Below are 18,735 nucleotides of genomic sequence, written 5' to 3'. Positions count from 1 at the left end.
AGTAATTCCTAGATCTGGTCGCTCGTCCGTTACATGGGTTTTTAACTTGAGAGGCTCCCACGCAACACGTGGCTGACCAGGACTCTCTCCCACTCTTACCGTCAGATATTGGTGCATTTGGAAGTTGACATACTCAACCTGTTTGACCGGGTTATGAACACACTTTCCTTGGCCATCAAGTCCTGGGGTAGGATTCGAATCCCGAGATTCTGGCTCAGAGGCAACCACACTGCTGCACAAGACCCCCCTACCCGCTCGTCAGTCTAATCTTTATTGCCACAAGTAGGCTCACACTAACATTGCAATGAAGTTACTGTGTAAAACCTCAAGTCACCACACTAGTTCGGGGACAAAGAGGGAGAATTCAGAATGTCCAAATTACCTAACAGCACGTCTTTCGGGACCAAAATTAACCAAAGAGTGAGGAGCAATGCCTTCAGGTAACTATACAGGGACTGCAACATTTCACATTGAATAAATACTTGACGCATGGACTTGTCAAGGCTAAAAACATCACCTGCAACCTGATGAACGGTCGCACAGTCATTAGCACTGATACTTCACAGTGCCGGGTTCAATTTCCAGCTTGGATCACTGTCTGTGCAGACTCTGCACGTTCTCCCCGTGTCTGCGTGGGTTTCTTCGGGTGCTCCAGTTTCCTCCCACAAGTCCCGAAAGACGTGATTGTTGGTGAATTGGACATTCTGAATTCTCCCTCTGTGTACCCGAACAGGCGTCAGAATGTGGAGACTAGGGGCTTTTCATAGCAACTTAATTGTTGTGTTAATATAAGCCTACTTGTGACAGTAAAGATTATTTTTTTAAACGTTAAAATTAAATAAAAATACTTTACTACTGTAGTTAATGAATGGTGACTATAGTTCCTACAATGCACCGCGGCCCGGAAACCGCTCTATCCAACTGGCTCATTGCGCAGGCGCTGAGTGCGCATGCTCCAGGGTCAGCCGGCCGCGGGGCATTCTGGGTGGCTCCTCTGTTCCGTGTCGGAGGGAACCGGGAAGAGGTGGCAAATGGGCTTCAATAAACTGGTAAGGATATGGAATCCCAGGGGGAGTGATCGAGCCAGCTCTGGACGGGAAGAGTTTCTCATCTCCCGAGTGAAGTCCGCGAACCCTAAATAAGACCCTGCGGTCGCGAGTTTGTGGCTCTGGATCCTGTTCCTGGGATCAGACCCGGGTGAACGGCCGCCATGTTGGTTCAACGAGGAGAAGAGCGCATGCGCTGGCGTCAGGGTGACGGAAGAGAGAATGGGCAGGACTTTTGGATCTCTTTTCCAACTGGGTCCTAGTGTCCCTCCTACAGTAATTCAGATTAGTTTAAAATTGTTAATTAGCGGCACTGTGGTTGGCACTGCTGCCTCACAGAGACCCGGAATCGATTCATTGGTTGGGTGGCTGTCATTGTGAAGTTTGCACATTCTCCCTGTGTGGATTTCTTCCGGTGCTCTGCTGTCCTCCCACAACCCAAATATCTGCAGGTTAGGTGAAAAATAGAATGGAAATCACTTATTGTCACAAGTAGGCTTCAAATGAAGTTACTGTGAAAAGCCCCTGGTCGTCACATTGCGGCACCTGTTCGGGGAGGCTGGTATGGGAATTGAACCGTGCTGCTGGCCTGCCTTGGCCTCCTTTAAAAGCCAGCAATTTAACCCTGTGCCAAACCAGCCCCATGTGGGGTTATGGGGATAGGGTGGGGGTGTGGGCTTAATCGATCCTGTGTCCTCAGTGCCATGAGGCACATTTTAAACCACCGTCCCCTTGCTTTCCTTTGTTTTTGTTGGGATTTTGCTTTCTTTTACTTTGATTGGGTGGCACGGTACAACGGTGGTTAGCACAGTTACTTCACAGCTCCAATGTCCCAGGTTCGATTCCAGGCTTGGTCACTGTCTGTGTGGAGTTTGCACGTTCTCCGTTTGTCAGTCCAGAGTTGTGCAGGTTAGGCGGATTGGCCATGACAAAGAGCCCTTGGTATCAAAAAAAATGTTAGGTGGGGTTACGGGAATAGGGTGGGGTGTACTTTCCAGGGGCCGGTGCAGACTCGTTGGGCCTAATGGCCTCCTTCTGCACTGTAAATTCTATGATGATCTGTGATGATATTTGGGGAAACAAGAGATGAAAGAATATTCCACAGAAATTAGAATTATTTGCTCTGAATTTCTATCCTGGAATGAAAGTGATACTGACATTGTCAACTCCTTTTACAGTGGATTGGAAGGAGAGGATTTGACACATTCATCATGGTCTGACTATCATCAGCCTTTGAATGTGGAAGGAGAAATGTTTGTCTGTTCTGCCTGTGGGAAAGGATCTGAAACATCATTGTGACTGGACAAGCACACACCCGAGTGAGAGTGTTTCAGTGAACTGACTGTGGAAAGAGCTTTAACAGTTACACAGCCTGAAAAAACATTGCACCATTTACAGTAAGGAGAGACCGTACATGTGTTCTGTGTGTAGAGGAGGCTTCAACTGATTATCCAGCCTGTTTTTTATTTGTTCATTGGATGTGGGCATCGCGAGTTGTCAAAGCATTTATTGCCCATCCCTGAGGGCATTTAAGAATCAACCGCATTGCTATGGATTTGGAGTCATACGTAGGCCAGACCTGAGGACATCAGTGACCCAGATGGGTTTTTACAACCAATGGTAATGATTTGATGGTCATCATTAGAATTTGAATTCCATATCCTTATGGAATTCAAATTTCACCATTTGACGCGGTGGGATTCGAACCTGGGTCCCCAGACCATTACCCTGGGTCTCTAGATTATTAGTCCAGTGACAATACCCCTACGCCACTGCCTTGGTAGCACAAGGATACCGGCATCATGGGGAAACCGTGGAAATGTGGGGACTGTGGGAAGGGATTCAGATCCCCATCAGGGCTGGAAATTCATCGACGTAGTCACACCAGGGAGAGGACTTTCAACTGCTCCGACTGTGGGAAAAGCTATAAGAATGCTGGGGGTCTAATTAATCATCAACGTGTTCACACGAGAGAGAAGCTGTTCACCTGCTCCACCTGTGGAAAGGAATTCACCTGGGAGTCCAGTCTGATGACACATCAGCGAGTTCACACTGGAGAGAAACCCTACGCTTGTTCTCAGTGTGGGAAGAGCTTCCGGTGTTCATCCAACCTCACTGAACATCTACGGGTTCACACTGGGGAGAGACCATTCCACTGCTCTGAGTGCGGGCAGAGATTCACTTGTTCTTCCCACCTCACTGATCACAAGCGTGTCCACACTGGTGAGAGGCCATTTGTCTGCTCCGTGTGTGGAAAGGGATTTATTAGATCAACATTGCTTCTTAGTCACCAGCAAGTTCACACTGAAGAGAAAGCATTCACCTGCACTGAGTGTGGGAAGAGTTTCACTCGTCCATCGAATCTTGGGAATCACCAGCGAGTTCACACTGGGGAGAAACCCTTTACCTGCACTCAGTGTGGGAAGGGATTTGCTACAAAATCACAGCTTCAGGCACATAAACTTGTTCACACTGATGAGAGACCTTTTCAATGTTCTGACTGTGAGAGCAGCTTTAAAAGCAGAAGGGATTTGATGAACCACCAGCGAATCCATTCTGGGGAGAAGCCGTTCACCTGCCCCGTGTGTGGCAGAGGATTCACTCAGCCATCCGCTCGTCTGAAACACCAGAGAGTTCACATGTAATTACAGGGATTGGATTCCTACACCCAAGAATGAACCATGTTCATTCTGACAGTTCTGATTTATTTCCTATTGATGTTCAACCCCAGCCCAGTTAAAGGGATTAATAGAGTGGACATGAATTGCACTAAACACAGTGTTCACCTCGATGGGTGAGGAGCTGCGGAGGGTGGCGGAGGTGAACAAAGGGCCCAGAGCCAAGATGCAGGACCTGGAGAGCAGGTCGAGAAGGCTAAATTTGAGAATTGTGGGCCTGCCCAAGGGGGTGGAGGGCCTGAGGCCGGCTGAGTACTTTGTGAGGGTGTTTGAGGAGTTGATGAGGGAGGGGGAAGATGCCTCCCGCTACGAGTTGGGCAGGGCACATCGGTCGCTCAGGCCGAAGCCTAAAGCGAATGAGCCACCAAGGGCAGGTATTCTGCTGCCACAGCGACCACATGAAGGAGAGGGTTTTGAGCTGGGCAAAGCAGAGGCGAGGTGTGGGAAGACGTTGGCATATGAACATAACAAGACCTGATGACGGAGCTGCAGATAAGGCGGGTGGCCTTTCGCGGGGAGAAGGCGGCATTGTATGGCAGCGGAGTGAGATTCGGAGTAGTCTAACCTGCACGTTGAGAGTGACTCACAATGGACTTCCGGTGGCGGCGATGACGTAGGAAGCCACACATTTGGGAGCTCCCGTTTTAAACGGACTTTTCGGCTCTTTTTAGAGCCCAAAATGGAAATTCTTCGACGTCTCCCGGTGGGAGAAGGTGTGCTGATCGACTTTCCCTGCAGTCCATGACTCGAACTCGGAGTGGAAAGGGGGAAAAAACGGCAGCAGCTCCCCAGAAAAAACGGGGGAAGGAATCCAAGATGGCGGCCGGCGGAGCTCCAGAGGAGTGGAAGCAGTGGGCCCAGGAGCAACTAGCTGCTCTCCTGCTCTGCTTTACAGACTTCAAGGCTGAGGTACTGAGCTCTCCGCAGGAAACGAACAGAAGGCTGACGGAGATTCAGACGACCCAGGGTGCTGCCATCAAGGAGTTGCAGACGCAGGCCACTGAACGAGAGGAGGAGGCCGTGGTGCTCGTGAGTAAGGTGGAGGGGCATGAGGCACTCCACAAGAAGTGGCAGGAACGCTTCGAGGAGCTTGATCACCGCATGAGGCGGAAAAACCTGCGGATCTTGGGCCTTGCGGAGGGGCTGGAGGGGTCGGACCTGACCACCTATGTGGCTACAATGCTGAACTCACTAGTGGGGGCCGGGTCTTTCCATCTGCCCTTGGAGCTGGAGGAAGCACACAGAGCACTGGCCAGGAGGCCAAAGGAGAATGAACCCCCGCGTGCGGTGCTGGTGAGGTTCCACCGGTTCAGTGATCGGGAGTGTGTGCTGCGCTGGGCCAAGAAGGTGAAGAACAGCAATTGGGAGAATGGGGTGGTACGGATCTACCAGGATTGGAGTGCGGAGGTGGCTAAGCGGCAGTCTGGATTCAATCGGATGAAAGAGGTGCTTTACAGGAAAAAGATAAAGTTCGGAATGTTGCAGCCCGCGCGCCTGTGGGTAACTTATTCGGACCGGCATTATTATTTCGATTCCCCGGAGGAGGCGTGGGCCTTCGTGCGGACAGAGAAACTGGACTTGAACTATGGGTTGGGGGTTGCGGGGTCGGTTGTAATGCTTTATTGCTGGTGTCTGCTGTTGCTGTGTTCTTTTTTGTTTTTTTGTACTTTTGCAATTTTGATATGGTTATTTATGGGGGTGTTGTTCTGTTATGTGTTTTTTTGCTGTGGGGCATTGCTTGAGTTTTGTACCTTGCAGGGAGGGTTGGGGGGGTTTGTTGTATTCTATGTCGGGTTGGGGGTATGGAGTGGGGCTGGTATTTGGGAGCTGCGTCAGAAGGGTGTGGTGGGGCAATGCGAAAGCGCGGGCTTTCCTCTGGTTTCCCGCACAGCGGGGCTGGGGGGCGGAGATGATGACGGGGGGAGGCGGGGCCTTGACTGGTTCTTCCCGCGCTGGAGCGGTGCCTGGAGGAGGGATAGATTGGGGGATGATCCCACTTTGGGAGGGGTCGGATTATTAGCGAGAGTTTCCGGGGTCAGCAGAAGTTAGCTGACCCACGGAAGTACAATGGAGGACGGTTCGCGGCTGGGTGCGTTCCTAGCCTGGGGGGGAAGGGGGGGTGGGGGAAATGGGAATACCGGGTTGCTGCTGGTAGGGTCAGGAAGGCACTTGTGGGGGCTGGGGGGACAGAGGTGAGGTGTTGTCGCTGTGGGGACTGGGTCGGGCAGTGGGTGCTGGCCTGGGGCGGGCAGTCGACGGGCTATGGCTAGTCGACGGGGGAGGGGGGCGGGACGCCCTCTGATCCGGTTGGTCACCTGGAATGTGAGAGGGTTGAATGGGCCGGTGAAGCGGTCGAGGGTACTTGCTCATCTGAAGGGGCTAAAGGCAGATGTGGCAATGCTTCAGGAGACCCACCTGAAGGTGGCGGACCAGGTCCGCCTGAGGAAGGGATGGGTGGGGCAGGTTTTCCACTCTGGGTTGGATGTGAAGAACCGGGGAGTGGCGATTCTGGTGGGGAAGAATGTGTCGTTTGAGGCATCGGAGGTGGTGGCGGATAAGGGGGTTGGGTATGTTATGGTTAGGGGCAGGCTACAACGAGAGAAGATAGTACTTGCTAGTGTGTATGCCCCAAATTGGGATGATGCGGGCTTTATGAGGCGTATGTTGGGACGGGTCCCGGACCTGGAGGCGGGAGGTCTGATCATGGGGGGGACTTCAGTACGGTGTTGGATCCTTCACTGGATCAGTCCAGCTCTATGACGGGTAGGAGGCCGGCGGTGGCCAAGGTACTGAGAGGGTTTATGGACCAGATGGGTGGGGTGGATCCATGGAGGTTTGTGAGGCCGAGGGCACACGAGTACTCTTTCTTCTCCCACGTACATAGGGTCTACTCTCGGATAGACTTCTTCGTGGTGAGTAGGGGACTGAACCGAGAGTGGAGGAGGCCGAGTATTCGGCCATTGTAATCTCCGACCACGCTCCGCATTGGATAGAGTTGGAGATGGGGGCGGTGCGGGACCAGCGCCTGTTGTGGCGGTTGGATGTGGGGTTGCTGGCGGAGGAGGAGGTGTGTAGGAGGGTCCGGGCAAGTATTGAGGGGTACCTCGAGGTGAATGATACGGGGGAGGTTCAGGTGGGGATGGTCTGGGAAGCCCTGAAGGCAGTGATTCGTGGGGAGCTGATCCATCCGGGCACACAGGGAGAGGAGTGAGAGGGATAGACTGGTGGGAAAGATGCTGGAGGTGGACAGGAGGTATGCAGAGGCACCAGAGGAGGGACTGTTGTGGGGGAGGCGCAGCCTGCAGGCTAAATTTGATTTGCTGACCACTAGAAAGGCGGAGGCACAGTGGAGGAAGGCACAAGGGGCAGTGTACGAACATGGTGAAAAGGCGAGTAGGATGCTGGCTCATCAGCTCCGCAAGCGGGATGCGGCTAAGGAAATTGCTGGAGTGAGAGACAAGAGTGGGAATGTGGTGCGGAAGGGGGTAGAGGTGAATGAGGTCTTCAAGGACTTTTACGGAGAACTGTACCGGTCAGAGCCAACGGGGGAGAGGAGGGGAATGGAGAGGTTCCTCGACGGGCTTTCTTTCCCGAAGGTGCAGGAGGAGAAGGTGGAGGGGTTGGGTGCGCCGATTGAGCTGGAGGAGCTAGTTAAGGGGATCGGGCAGATGCAGTCAGGGAAGGCACCGGGGCTGGATGGGTTCCCGGTGGAATTTTATAAAAAGTTTGTGGATCTAGTGGGCCCCTTGCTGGTGCGGACACTCAATGAAGCATGGGAAGGGGGGACTTTGCCCCCGACGATGTCGCGGGCGTTGATCTCGTTAATTTTAAAGAGGGACAAGGACCCCCAGCAGTGTGGTTCATACAGGCCCATATCTCTCCTCAACATGGATGCTAAGGTCCTGGCAAAAATCCTGGCCACCAGGATAGAGGACTGTGTGCCAGGGGTTGTGCACGAGGACCAGACAGGTTTCGTGAAGGGAAGGCAGCTGAACACGAATGTGCGGAGATTGTTGAATGTCATCATGATGCCGGCGATTGAGGGGGAGGCAGAGATAGTGATGGCACTGGATGCGGAGAAGGCCTTCGATAGAGTGGAGTGGGGTTACCTATGGGAGGTGTTGGGGATGTTTGGATTTGGTGAAGGGTTCATTAGATGGGTAAGTCTGCTATTTGAGGCCCCAATGGCGTGCGTGGCCACGAATAGGAGGAGGTCGGAGTACTTCCGGCTTTACTGAGGGACCAGGCAGGGTTGCCCCCTGTCCCCCTTGTTGTTTGCACTGGCAATCGAGCCGCTGGCGATGGCGTTGAGGGATTCAGAGAGGTGGAGAGGCATGGTGCGAGGTGGAGAGGAACATAGGGTGTCGTTGTATGCCGATGACCTGTTACTGTATGTGGCGGACCCGGTGGGAGGGATGCCGGGGGTGATGGAGCTGCTAGCTGAGTTAGGGACCTTTTCAGGTTATAAATTAAATTTATGCAAGAGCGAGGTGTTTGTGGTGCACCCTGGAGACCAGGAGGAAGGAATTGGTAGGCTCCCGCTTAGGCGGGTAGGGGATGGCTTTAGGTACCTGGGGGTGCAGGTGGCGAGGGACTGGGGGACTCTTCACAAGCATAACTTCACCAGACTTGTAGATCAGATGGAGGAGGAGTTCAAGAGGTGGGACATGCTGCCATTATCGTTGGCGGGGAGGGTACAGTCCGTCAAAATGACGGTTCTTCCGAGGTTCTTGTTCCTCTTTCAGTGCCTGCCCATCTTTATCCCCAGGGCCTTCTTTAGGAGAGTGACTAGCAGTATTTTGAGCTTTGTGTGGGCACATGGGACTCCGAGAGTGAAGAGGGTGTTCCTGGAGCGAGGGAGGGATAGAGGCAGGCTGGTGCTGCCCAACCTTCTGGGGTACTATTGGGCAGCCAATGTGTCAATGGTGCGTAAATGGGTGATGGAGGGGGGAGGGGCGGCGTGAAAAAGAATGGACATGGCGTCATGTAGAGGTACGAGCCTGGGTGCCATGGTAACGGCACCGTTGCCGCTCTCCCCTAAGAGGTTTACCACGAGCCTGGTGGTGGCGGCGACCCTAAGAATCTGGGGACAGTGGAGACGGCATCGGGGGGAAACAGGGGGCTCGATGGAGGCTCCACTGGGTGGCAACCATCGGTTCATCCCGGGGAACAAGGATGGGGGATTTAGGGGGTGGCAAAGGGCGGGGATCAGCAAATTGAGGGACCTGTTTATTGGCGGGAGGTTTGCGGGCCTGGGGGAACTGGAAGATAAATTTGGCCTTCCCCAAGGGAACATGTTCAGATACTTGTAGGTAAAGGTGTTTGCTAGGCGACAGGTAGAGGGATTCCCTCTGCTGCCGTCGCAGGGGACGATGGACAGAGTGCTTTCGGGAGTGTGGATCGGAGAGGGGAAGGTGTCTGACATCTATAAGGTAATGCAGGAGGTGGAGGAGTCGTCAGTGGAGGAGCTGAAGGCTAAATGGGAGGAGGAACTCGGGGAGCAGATAGAGGACGGGACTTGGGCGGATGCCTTGGAGAGAGTCAACTCTTCCTCCTCATGTGCAAGGCTTAGTCTCATCCAATTTAAGGTGTTGCACCGGGCCCACATGTCCAGGACTAGGATTAGTAGGTTCTTTGGGGGTGAGGATAGGTGCACCAGATGTTCGGGGAGTCCAGCAAACCACGCCCATATGTTCTGGGCATGCCCAGCACTGGAAGAATTCTGGAAGGGGGTGGCGGGGACGGTGTCGAGGGTGGTTGGATCCAGGGTCAAACCAGGGTGGGGACTCGCGATTTTTGGAGTTGCGGTGGAGCCGGGAGTGCAGGAGGCGAAAGAGGCCGGTGTCCTGGCCTTTGCGTCCCTAGTAGCCCGACGAAGGATTCTGCTACAGTGGAAGGATGCAAGGCCCCCAAGTGTGGAGACCTGGATCAGTGACATGGCGGGATTTATAAAACTGGAAAGGGTCAAATTTGCCCTGAGAGGATCAGTACAAGGGTTCTATAAACGATGGCAGCCTTTTCTGGACTTCCTGGCTCAGGTGCGTTATTGTTGTATAAATTCAAAATTTTTCAATAAAAATTATTTCAAAAGAAAAATATAAGCTCAGAAGTGGAAGAGAAATGCTTTACGCCACAGGAAAAACAATTCCTGACTCTGAAAGGTGCAGTGAGATGGTCGGGGGATGAGCAGTGATGGAAACCTCATTTAGACATGGTCGGTGGAAGTAACAATAACATTTTTTAAAAAGTTAATTGTCAGGATGCTGGATTTATTGTCCATCCTTAGATGCCCTTCAGAAGGTGGCACTGAGATGCCTTCTTGAACCACTGCAGTCCTGGGCATGTAGGTACATCCAGTGTGCTGTTAGGGAGGTGGTTCCAGGATGTTGCCCCAGCGACAGGAGGAGCGGCGATATATTTCCAGCTCAGGGTGGTGAGTGACTTCGAGGGAAGCCTCCAGGTGGGGTCCCCAGGTATCTGCTGCTCTTGTCCTTCTAGATGGTAGTGGTTGTGGGTTTGGAATGTGTTGTCTAAGGAACCTTGGTGAGTTACTGCAGTGCATCTTGTAGATGGTACACACGGCTGCCACTGTTAGTCGGTGGTGGAGGGTTTCAATGTTTGTGGAAGGGGGGCAATCAAGCGGGTTGCTTTGGCCTGGATGGTGTCGAGCTTCTTTAGTGTTGTTAGAACTGCACTCATCCAGGCAAGTGGAGAGTATTCCATTACAGTCCTCACGTGTGCCTTACAGGTGATGGACAGGCTTTGAGGGGAGTCAGGTGGTGAGTTACTCGCCTAGGATTCCTAGCCTTTGACCTGCCCTGGTAGCCACAGGATTAATGTGGCTAGTCCAGTTCAGTTTCTGATCAATGGAACCATGCTAAATATATTTAAAATGTTAAACTCATTCATTACTGAAGACAGAGAACAATGGTGGAAGGTGATTCGGGAGAGCAGGGGTGAAGCAGATGGAGATGGATTCAGGCCCAGAGTAAAGAACAGACCCACAAATCTTTGGAGGCATGGTTCACAATGTCCCAGGATGGAGAGAGATCCAGAGAGCAGAATTCACTTATTTTCCTTTACTTCTCTACTTATCATCTGGGTCCCTGCAAACAAGGGAAATGGAGGGTCAAATTCCCCAGATCAAAGACTCATGCAGTTTGATGGACAGGTTGTCTCCATTCTGAACAATGGGTAACAACCGCCTCCCAGTCATTCAAAATTTTGCCCCTCACACAGATGGCGGCCGGACATGTGCCTTGCTGCATCTTGCCCACCAGAAAGATTGAGCCTCCAGTCTTTGGGTAAACATTCTCCATGGCGGCCTTAGATACACGACAATAAGGGCGGCATAATAAGTAGTTCGCACTGGGCCTGCAGCGCTGAGGACCCGGGTTTGAATCCTGGCCCTGGGTCACTGTCCTTGTGGAGTTTGCACATTCTCCCCATGTATATGTGGGTTTCACCCCCACAACCCAAAGATGTGCAGGTTAGGTGGATTGGCCACACTAAATTGCCCCTTCATTGGAAAAAAAATAATTGAATACTCTAATTTGGATACTTTAGGGCAGCACGGTAGCACAAGTGAATAGCACTGTGGCTTCACAGCGCCAAGGTCCCAGGTTTGATTCCCCGCTGGGTCACTGTCTGCTCGGAGTCTGCACATTCTCCCCGTGTCTGCCTGAGTTTCTTCCAGGTGCTCCGGTTTCCTCCCACAGTCCGAAGACGTGCAGGTTAGGTGGTTGACCATGATAAATTGTCCTTAGCATCCAAAAAGGTTAGGCGGGGTTAATGGGCTCCGGGGATAGGGTAGAAGTGAGGGCTTAATGTGGGTCGGTGCAGTCTCAATGGCCTCCTTCTGCACTGTATGTTCTAAACTTATTTTTTAAAAGGCACACAACCCAGAATTGCCGAGCAGAAATTGGTCGTCAAACTCTTCTCGCATGAGGCCGGCCTGAACCGGGATCTCGGGTTCATATCATATTACATGTAACTCCGACCATACTGCCCGGGTTTACAGAATCCTACTCACTGTCCTGGTTTGATACAATTCGCACCTCGATTACCTGTGATTACCCCTCACTCCACTCACACTGTTCCTGTAGAGACTCACATTCCAGCTGTAATTATCTGGCAATTGTGTCTCTGCTTATCTACGCACGCGCGTAGATAAGCAGCACGGTAGCATGGTGGTTAGCATAAATGCTTCACAGCTCCAGGGTCCCAGGTTCGATTCCCGGCTGGGTCACTGTCCGTGCGGAGTCTGCACGTCCTCCCCGTGTGTGCGTGGGTTTCCTCCGGGTGCTCCGGTTTCCTCCCACAGTCCAAAGATGTGCGGGGTTAGGTGGATTGGCCATGCTAAATTGCCCGTAGTGTCCTAAAAAGTAAGGTTAAGTGGAGGGGGGGGGGGGAGTTGTTGGGTTACGGGTATAGAGTGTATACGTGGGTTTGAGTAGGGTGATCATTGCTCGGCACAACATCGAGGGCCGAAGGGCCTGTTCTTTTTTTTTTTTTTTTTAATAAATTTAGATTAGCCAATTATTTTTTTCCAATTAAGGGGCAATTTAGCGTGGCCAATCCACCTACTTTGCACATTTTTGGGTTGTGGGGGCGAAACCCACGCAGACACGGGGAGAACGTGCAAACTCCACACGGACAGTGACCCAGAGCCGGGATCGAACCTGGGACCTCAGCGCCGTGAGGCGGTTGTGCTAACCACTAGGCCACCGTGCTGCCCTCGAAGGGCCTGTTCTGTGCTGTTCTATGTATCTATGTATCTACGCTGTACCTGTGAACCTGCCTCCACTTCACCTGAGGAAGGAGCAGCGCTCCGAAAGCTTGTGATTTCCAATAAACCTGTTGGACTTTACCCTGGTTTTGTGAGACTTCTCCCTGTGCTCACCCCAGCCCAGAGGCGGCATCTCCACCCCACCAGAAATATGGCGTCAACCAAGGCCCATCACGAGAAGTTGTGGCTCTGTAGGGTGTAAATATGGGGACTGAGAAGTTATTTCTCATGGTTTCAGCTTGAAAAGGATGTTTTGATGCCTCTCCACCAACCTGGCAGATCTGTCCTCCCGGAGCACCGTCAACTCCCCCGGAACCGACCGCGGCCCCGAGACAGCTCAGCCCCGCCCCTCATTGTCTCCGATTGGCTGGAGGACCAGCCTTACTCACTCGGTCCTCCAGACCCGCCCCTCTTTCTATTGGTTCACAACTGCCGTCAATCATTCCCAGGGAGCTGGAGCATGCATGGTGCAGCTGCCAGGGCTGAACATTATTGCGCATGTGTGGGGTCGAGGCCTTTGGCGGAAGGAGCCGGAGAAGCGGAGTCAGCGTCAGGCGGTGGGTGGGAGGATTTGGAAACACTTTGTGGGTCCGCAAACCCTTCACCATCATTGTCAGCTCCCTGGTTTGCAGCTGCTGGGCTAAAATCAATGAGGACTCTGATCTCTGGCAAGGAAGGAAATTCCCAGACAGCAGTGGAAGCTGCTTCATTAAATATATTCAAGGCTCAGTTAGATCCAAAAGGGAGTTGAGGGTTACGGGTGACGGGAAGAAAATGAAGTTTAGGGTCACAATCCGATCAGCCATCATCTTATTAAATAGAAGAGCAGGATTGATGGGCCGAATGGCCTACTGCTCCTGAGGATCTTAAGATCTCTCCGTTGAGAATATGAAATGCTGTGCAGATCTGTCCATCAGCATAAGTTAGCACCTTCAGGAGAATAGGGAGGGTGTATCTTCGATGCAGCAGAGTGAGAATGGAGGGAGTGAGTGTATGTGGGGTGGAGGGAGTGAGTGTATGTGGGGGGGAGAGAGTGAGTGTGTGGGGGGGGGAGTGTGTATTGGGGGAGGGAGTGTGTGTGGGGGAGGGAGTGTGTGGGGGGGGGGGTGCAGGGAGGAAGCAGGGATGGAAATTCAGGTTTGAGGGAATGAGAAAGCAAGATGTGCGGGTTAGGTGGATTGGCCATGCTAAATTGCCCGTAGTGTCCTAAAAAGTAAGGTGGGGGGTTGTTGGGTTACCAGTATAGGGTGAATACGTGGATTTGAGTAGGGTGATCATTGCTCGGCACAGCATCGAGGGCCGAAGGGCCTGTTCTGTGCTGTACTGTTCTATGTTCTATGAGACTGCACTGCCCCTCTGAAAGATCATCGACCTGGGCCAATCTCCCACCCTATCCTCGTAACCCCTCCCAGGGACAATTTAACAGAACCAGTCCACCTAACCTGCACATCTTTGGACTGTGTGGGAGGAAACAAGAGCACCAACAGGAAATCTGTGCAGACACAGATGTGTTCACTCACACACTGCAGCCTGACTCTGATTATTGGAACAGACACTGTGTTTGTTACTCTAAAAGTGAGTGAATCCTTTGCTGTTTCTCCTCTGGGCCCCATCTCCACTATTATTGTCTGATTGTCCCACTGAGACTCTCACTGTTATTATTGATCAATCAGCGAGTCAGTCTGAGCCTGTGGCCGCTCTCACCATCTGTAATCGTCACAATGCCCGGGTGATTGACGGCAGCTCCAGACCAATAGGAAGAGGAGCGGTGGGACTGGAGGCTCGACCGGGAGCGGCTGGTCCTCCAACCAATCGGAGTGAACGAGGGGCGGGGCCCGCTGTGATTGACGCATGCGCAGTGTGGGTAATGGCGAACGAGAAGGGCTGTATCTTCACATCCGGAATTGTTGAGGCGTTTAACAATATGGAGGGAGCGAGAGATCGCGGGGGTGGGCGGAAACGTTGTGTCAAGTTGTTGTAAGCTGCAAACCTCGGAAAAGTTACGGGACCCAGTTTGTACCGAGCGGGGCTGCAGCTCCTCATGTTCGGCTCGGGTTAACGGCCGCCATCTTTATTGGATGTGCATCAGGGCGCATGCGCGTTTCTCATCTTTGTCGGGGCGATGTTTCAATGAGTGGGAGGGGCTTGTTCCCCATTGTTCAGAATGGAGACAACTTGTCCATCAAACTGGATTCGTCTTTGAGTCCCAATGTCTTATTGATGATGCAAAGTGGTGGCAGAGTTGGAAAGAAAAGGAAGCCAATCCTGCTCTCCAGATTTCACTTTTATTAATTTCTCTCTCCGCCCTCCCCATATATCTACATTGTGCTTCAAAAAGAAAATCTCTCTTAATCCCCACACAGAAAAACAGACTTTATCAGAAAATATCAAAAACTGTATAAAGGTTATCACAACACCCATCCCACCCCACCGGACATCCTGTACCATGTGTCTAAAAGTCTGTGGCTCTGTTCAGTCACATGAAGATACAGGGCAGAAACTCCCAACCCTGAGTTGCTGTCACCCTCAAATCGAGGGACTGCTGATGACAACGAGGGTCAGTGTGCAGCGGGGGGTATGAGCGGTCATCCTGGACCAGGGAGCAAGAGGGGAGAATGTTGTGAATTTCTATCCTGGACTGACAGTGATTAATTTTGGAAACTCCTTTTACAGGGGATTAGTAGGGAAGGATTTACACACAGCAAATTCAAACCAGAACAAATGTTTATCTTTCCTGAATTTCATTTCTGGACTGACAGTGATGCCTTTGTAAACTTCTTTCATAGGGGCATAGAAAGGGATTCGCAGACAGGAAACTCGCAACCAATCCTCACATCAAATTCTGACAGCACCATTCGGGATATCAGGACCTGGAGATTATCGCCCTTTGTGTGTAAGCGTTGAGTTCAGATGATTATCACTCACTGTACAAAATGTCTACCCCCATCTCCCCTGTAGATCTTGTTCACAATCTTAAATCTGTGTCCTGTAATCCTTCTACAATTTACTGATGGGAACAGTTTTAAAAAATCTTTTGCTGGGTTTGCCGTTGTCGTTTCTGGTGCCTGGGTCGATGCCGGGTGGTCCGTCTGGTTTCATTCCTTTTTCATGTTTTTGTTGTGGTTGAATCAGCTTGGACCAGTCCATTTAGGGTCCAGAACACAATTGAAGTCTCCTCCAAGAATCAGTTGATCAGTGTTCAGTTCTGGGATGGATTGCAACAATTTTTTTTACAAATGTTTCTATGAGATCCCCTCATTTAAAGAAAAAGATAGAGAAGCAGAATTATGCCATTCAGCCCATCGAGCTTTCGAGTTTGCCCTGCCATTCGATCATGGCTGATATGTTTCTCGTCCCCATTCATCTTGTATTGTAACTCTCTTGAAATGAATGCGAACATTGCATTTGCCTTTCTAACTGCCAACTTTCCTTTATTTGTTCTTGGGATGTGGGTGTTACCTTGGCCCAATGTTACTAATCGTAATCAGTAATAGAACATAGAATTTACAGTGCAGAAGGAGGCCATTTGGCCCATCGAGTCTGCACCGGCTCCTGGAAAGAGCACCCTACCCAAAGTTAACACCTCCACCCTATCCCCATAACCCAGAAACCCCATGCAACACTAAGGGCAATTTATCATGGCGAATCCACCTAACCTGCACATCTTTTGGACTGTGGGAGGAAACTGGAGCACCCGGAGAAAACCCACGCACACACGGGGAGGATGTGCAGACTCCGCACAGTCAGTGACCCAAGCCGGAATTGAACCTGGACCCCTGGAGCTGTGAAGCGATTGTGCTATCCACAATGCTACCGTGCTGCCCCCACAATGCTACCGTGCTGCCCCATTACAGCACAGTACAGGCCCTTCCACCCTCAATGTTGCGCCGACCATGAAACCCCTCTAAAGCCCATCTACACTATTCCCTTATTGTCCATTTGTCTATCCAATGACCATTTGAATGCGTTTAGTGTTGGCGAGTCCACTACTGTCCCAGGCAGGGCATTACACGCCCTTACAACTCTCTGAGTAAAGAACCTACCTCTGACATCTGTCCTATATCGGTCTCCCCTCAACCTAAAGTTATGTCCCCTCGTGCTGGACACCATCCGAGGAAAAAGGTTCTCGCTGTGCACCCTATCTAATCCTCTGATCATCTTGTATGCCTCAATTAAGTCACCTCTTAAGCTTCTTCTCTCTAATGAAAACAGCCTCAAGTCCCTCAACCTTCCCTCATATGATCTTCCCTCCATACCAGGCAACATCCTGGTAAATCTCCTCAGCACCCTTTCCAATGCTTCCACATCCTTCCTATAATGCTGCGACCAGAATGCACGCAATACTCCAAATGAGGTCACACCAGAGTTTTGTACAACTGCAACATGACCTCATGGCTCCGAAACTCAATTCCTCTACCAATAAAAGCTAGCACGCCGTACGCCTTCTCAACAGTCCTCTCAACCTGGGTGGCAACTTTCAGGGATCTATGTACATGGACACCGAGATCTCTCTGCTCGTCCACACTACCAAGAATTTTACCATTAGCCCAGTACTCTGTCTTCCTGTTATTCCTTCCAAAATGAATCACCTCACACTTTTCTGCATTAAACTCCATTTGCCACCTGTCAGCCCAGCTCTGCAGCTTATCTATGTCCCTCTGTAACTTGTAACGTCCTTCTGCACTGTCCACAACTCCACCGACTTTAGTGTCATCTGCAAATTTACTCACCCATCCTTCTACGCCCTCCTCCAGGCCATTTATAAAAATGACAAACAGCAGCGGCTGGGCAGCACGGTAGCACAGTGGTTAGCACAATTGCTTCACAGCTCCAGGGTCCCAGGTTCAATTCCGGCTTGGGTCACTGTCTGTGCGGAGTCTGCACGTCCTCCCCGTGTCTGCGTGGGTTTCCTCCGGGTGCTCCGGTTTCCTCCCACAGTCCAAAGATGTGCAGGTTAGGTGGATTGGCCATGATCAACTGCCTTTAGTGTTGGGTGGGGTTACTGGGTTATGGGGATAGGGTAGAGGTGTTGACCTTGGGTAGGGTGTTCTTTCCAGGAGCCGGTACAGACTCGATGGGCCAAATGGCCTCCTTCTGCACTGTAAATTCTATGATAAGATCCTTGCATAATTTACATCAAAAATATCCATTTCAATGGCGGGTTTATTACCCAACATATGTAGGAGCTGGGAATGTGCTCTATCCACATGACAGAATCTCCTTGCACATGCGCAGAGTCCGGTTGTGACTGGAGCATGCGCCGTTCATGCTGTGATTGGAGCATGCGCAGTACAGGCTGTGATTGGAGCATGCGCCATTCAGATTGTTGCTGACGGTGCAAGGAACGGGAAAGAAGCAATCAAGCGACTTTCAGGATTGGAGCTGGTGGGTGGCCTGGGAGCAATAGAAGCTGCGGAGTGAGCCGAGAGGCTTCATAAATACCCTGTGGGGGCTTCAACCCCCGAGGAAAATGTTAACGGTCCCGTCTTAAACAGCACCGAATAGAGTGAGAGCTGAGCGGTGACAGGCCCGGGTTACCGGCCGCCATCTTTACAGAGGACAGTGCACCACAGGGGAGGGGCTAGCTTCACACAGTGGGCTAAGACAGCTGGCTTGTGATGCAGAACAAGACCAACAGCACGGGTTCAATTCCCGTTCCAGCCTCCCCGAACAGATGCTGGAATGTGGCGACAAGGACCTTTTCACAGGAACTTCATTGAAGCCTTCTTGTGACAATTAGTGATTATTATCATTAAGCACTGCGAGTCTGGCCCGGATGCCAACTCTCCCAGATTGACTGACTGGAGTCTCCAGGATTTTATTTTAATCATTTATGGGAGTCACTGGCTGGGCCAACATTTATTGCCCATCTCTAATTTCCCTCAAACCGAGTGGCTGGCTCGGCCATCTCGGAGGGCATTTAAAGAATCAACCACATTGCTGTGGTTTGGAATCGTGTCGGCCAGACCAGGTAAGGATGGCAGATTTTCTTTTCTATTCATTCCCGGGATGTGGGTGTCGCTGGCTGGGCCAGCATTCACTGCCCTTGAACTGAGTGCATCTCAGAGAGCATTTTAAGGGTCAACCAGCTGACTGTGGAGTCACATGTAGGCCAGACCAGGTAAGGATAGAAGATTTCCTTCACTGAAGGACAGGAGTGAACCAGAAGGGTCTTTGCAACAATCGGCAATGGTTTCATGCTCATCAGTAAACTTTCAATGAA

At 51.5% G+C, this 18,735-nt stretch overlaps 2 protein-coding genes across 2 annotated transcripts in view; both read left to right on the top strand.

Moving 5' to 3' along the window:
- LOC119961661 (oocyte zinc finger protein XlCOF6-like) overlaps positions 1 to 4,372 on the top strand; it is a 90,694-nt gene extending 86,322 nt beyond the window's left edge. Inside the window, exon 5 of the mRNA XM_038788948.1 lies at positions 2,978 to 4,372. Within this exon, the coding sequence (XP_038644876.1) occupies positions 2,978 to 3,691 (714 nt within the window). The 3' untranslated portion in view covers positions 3,692 to 4,372. The remainder of the gene's footprint in view (positions 1 to 2,977) is intronic.
- The window catches only part of LOC119961668 (zinc finger protein 436-like), a 158,818-nt gene that overhangs the window by 117,123 nt on the left and 22,960 nt on the right, over positions 1 to 18,735 (top strand). The window lies entirely within an intron of this gene.

The sequence above is a fragment of the Scyliorhinus canicula genome, unplaced genomic scaffold (assembly GCF_902713615.1).
Source record: "Scyliorhinus canicula unplaced genomic scaffold, sScyCan1.1, whole genome shotgun sequence".
Lineage (NCBI taxonomy): Eukaryota > Metazoa > Chordata > Chondrichthyes > Carcharhiniformes > Scyliorhinidae > Scyliorhinus > Scyliorhinus canicula.
This window is presented reverse-complemented; position numbering and strand designations above follow the sequence as displayed.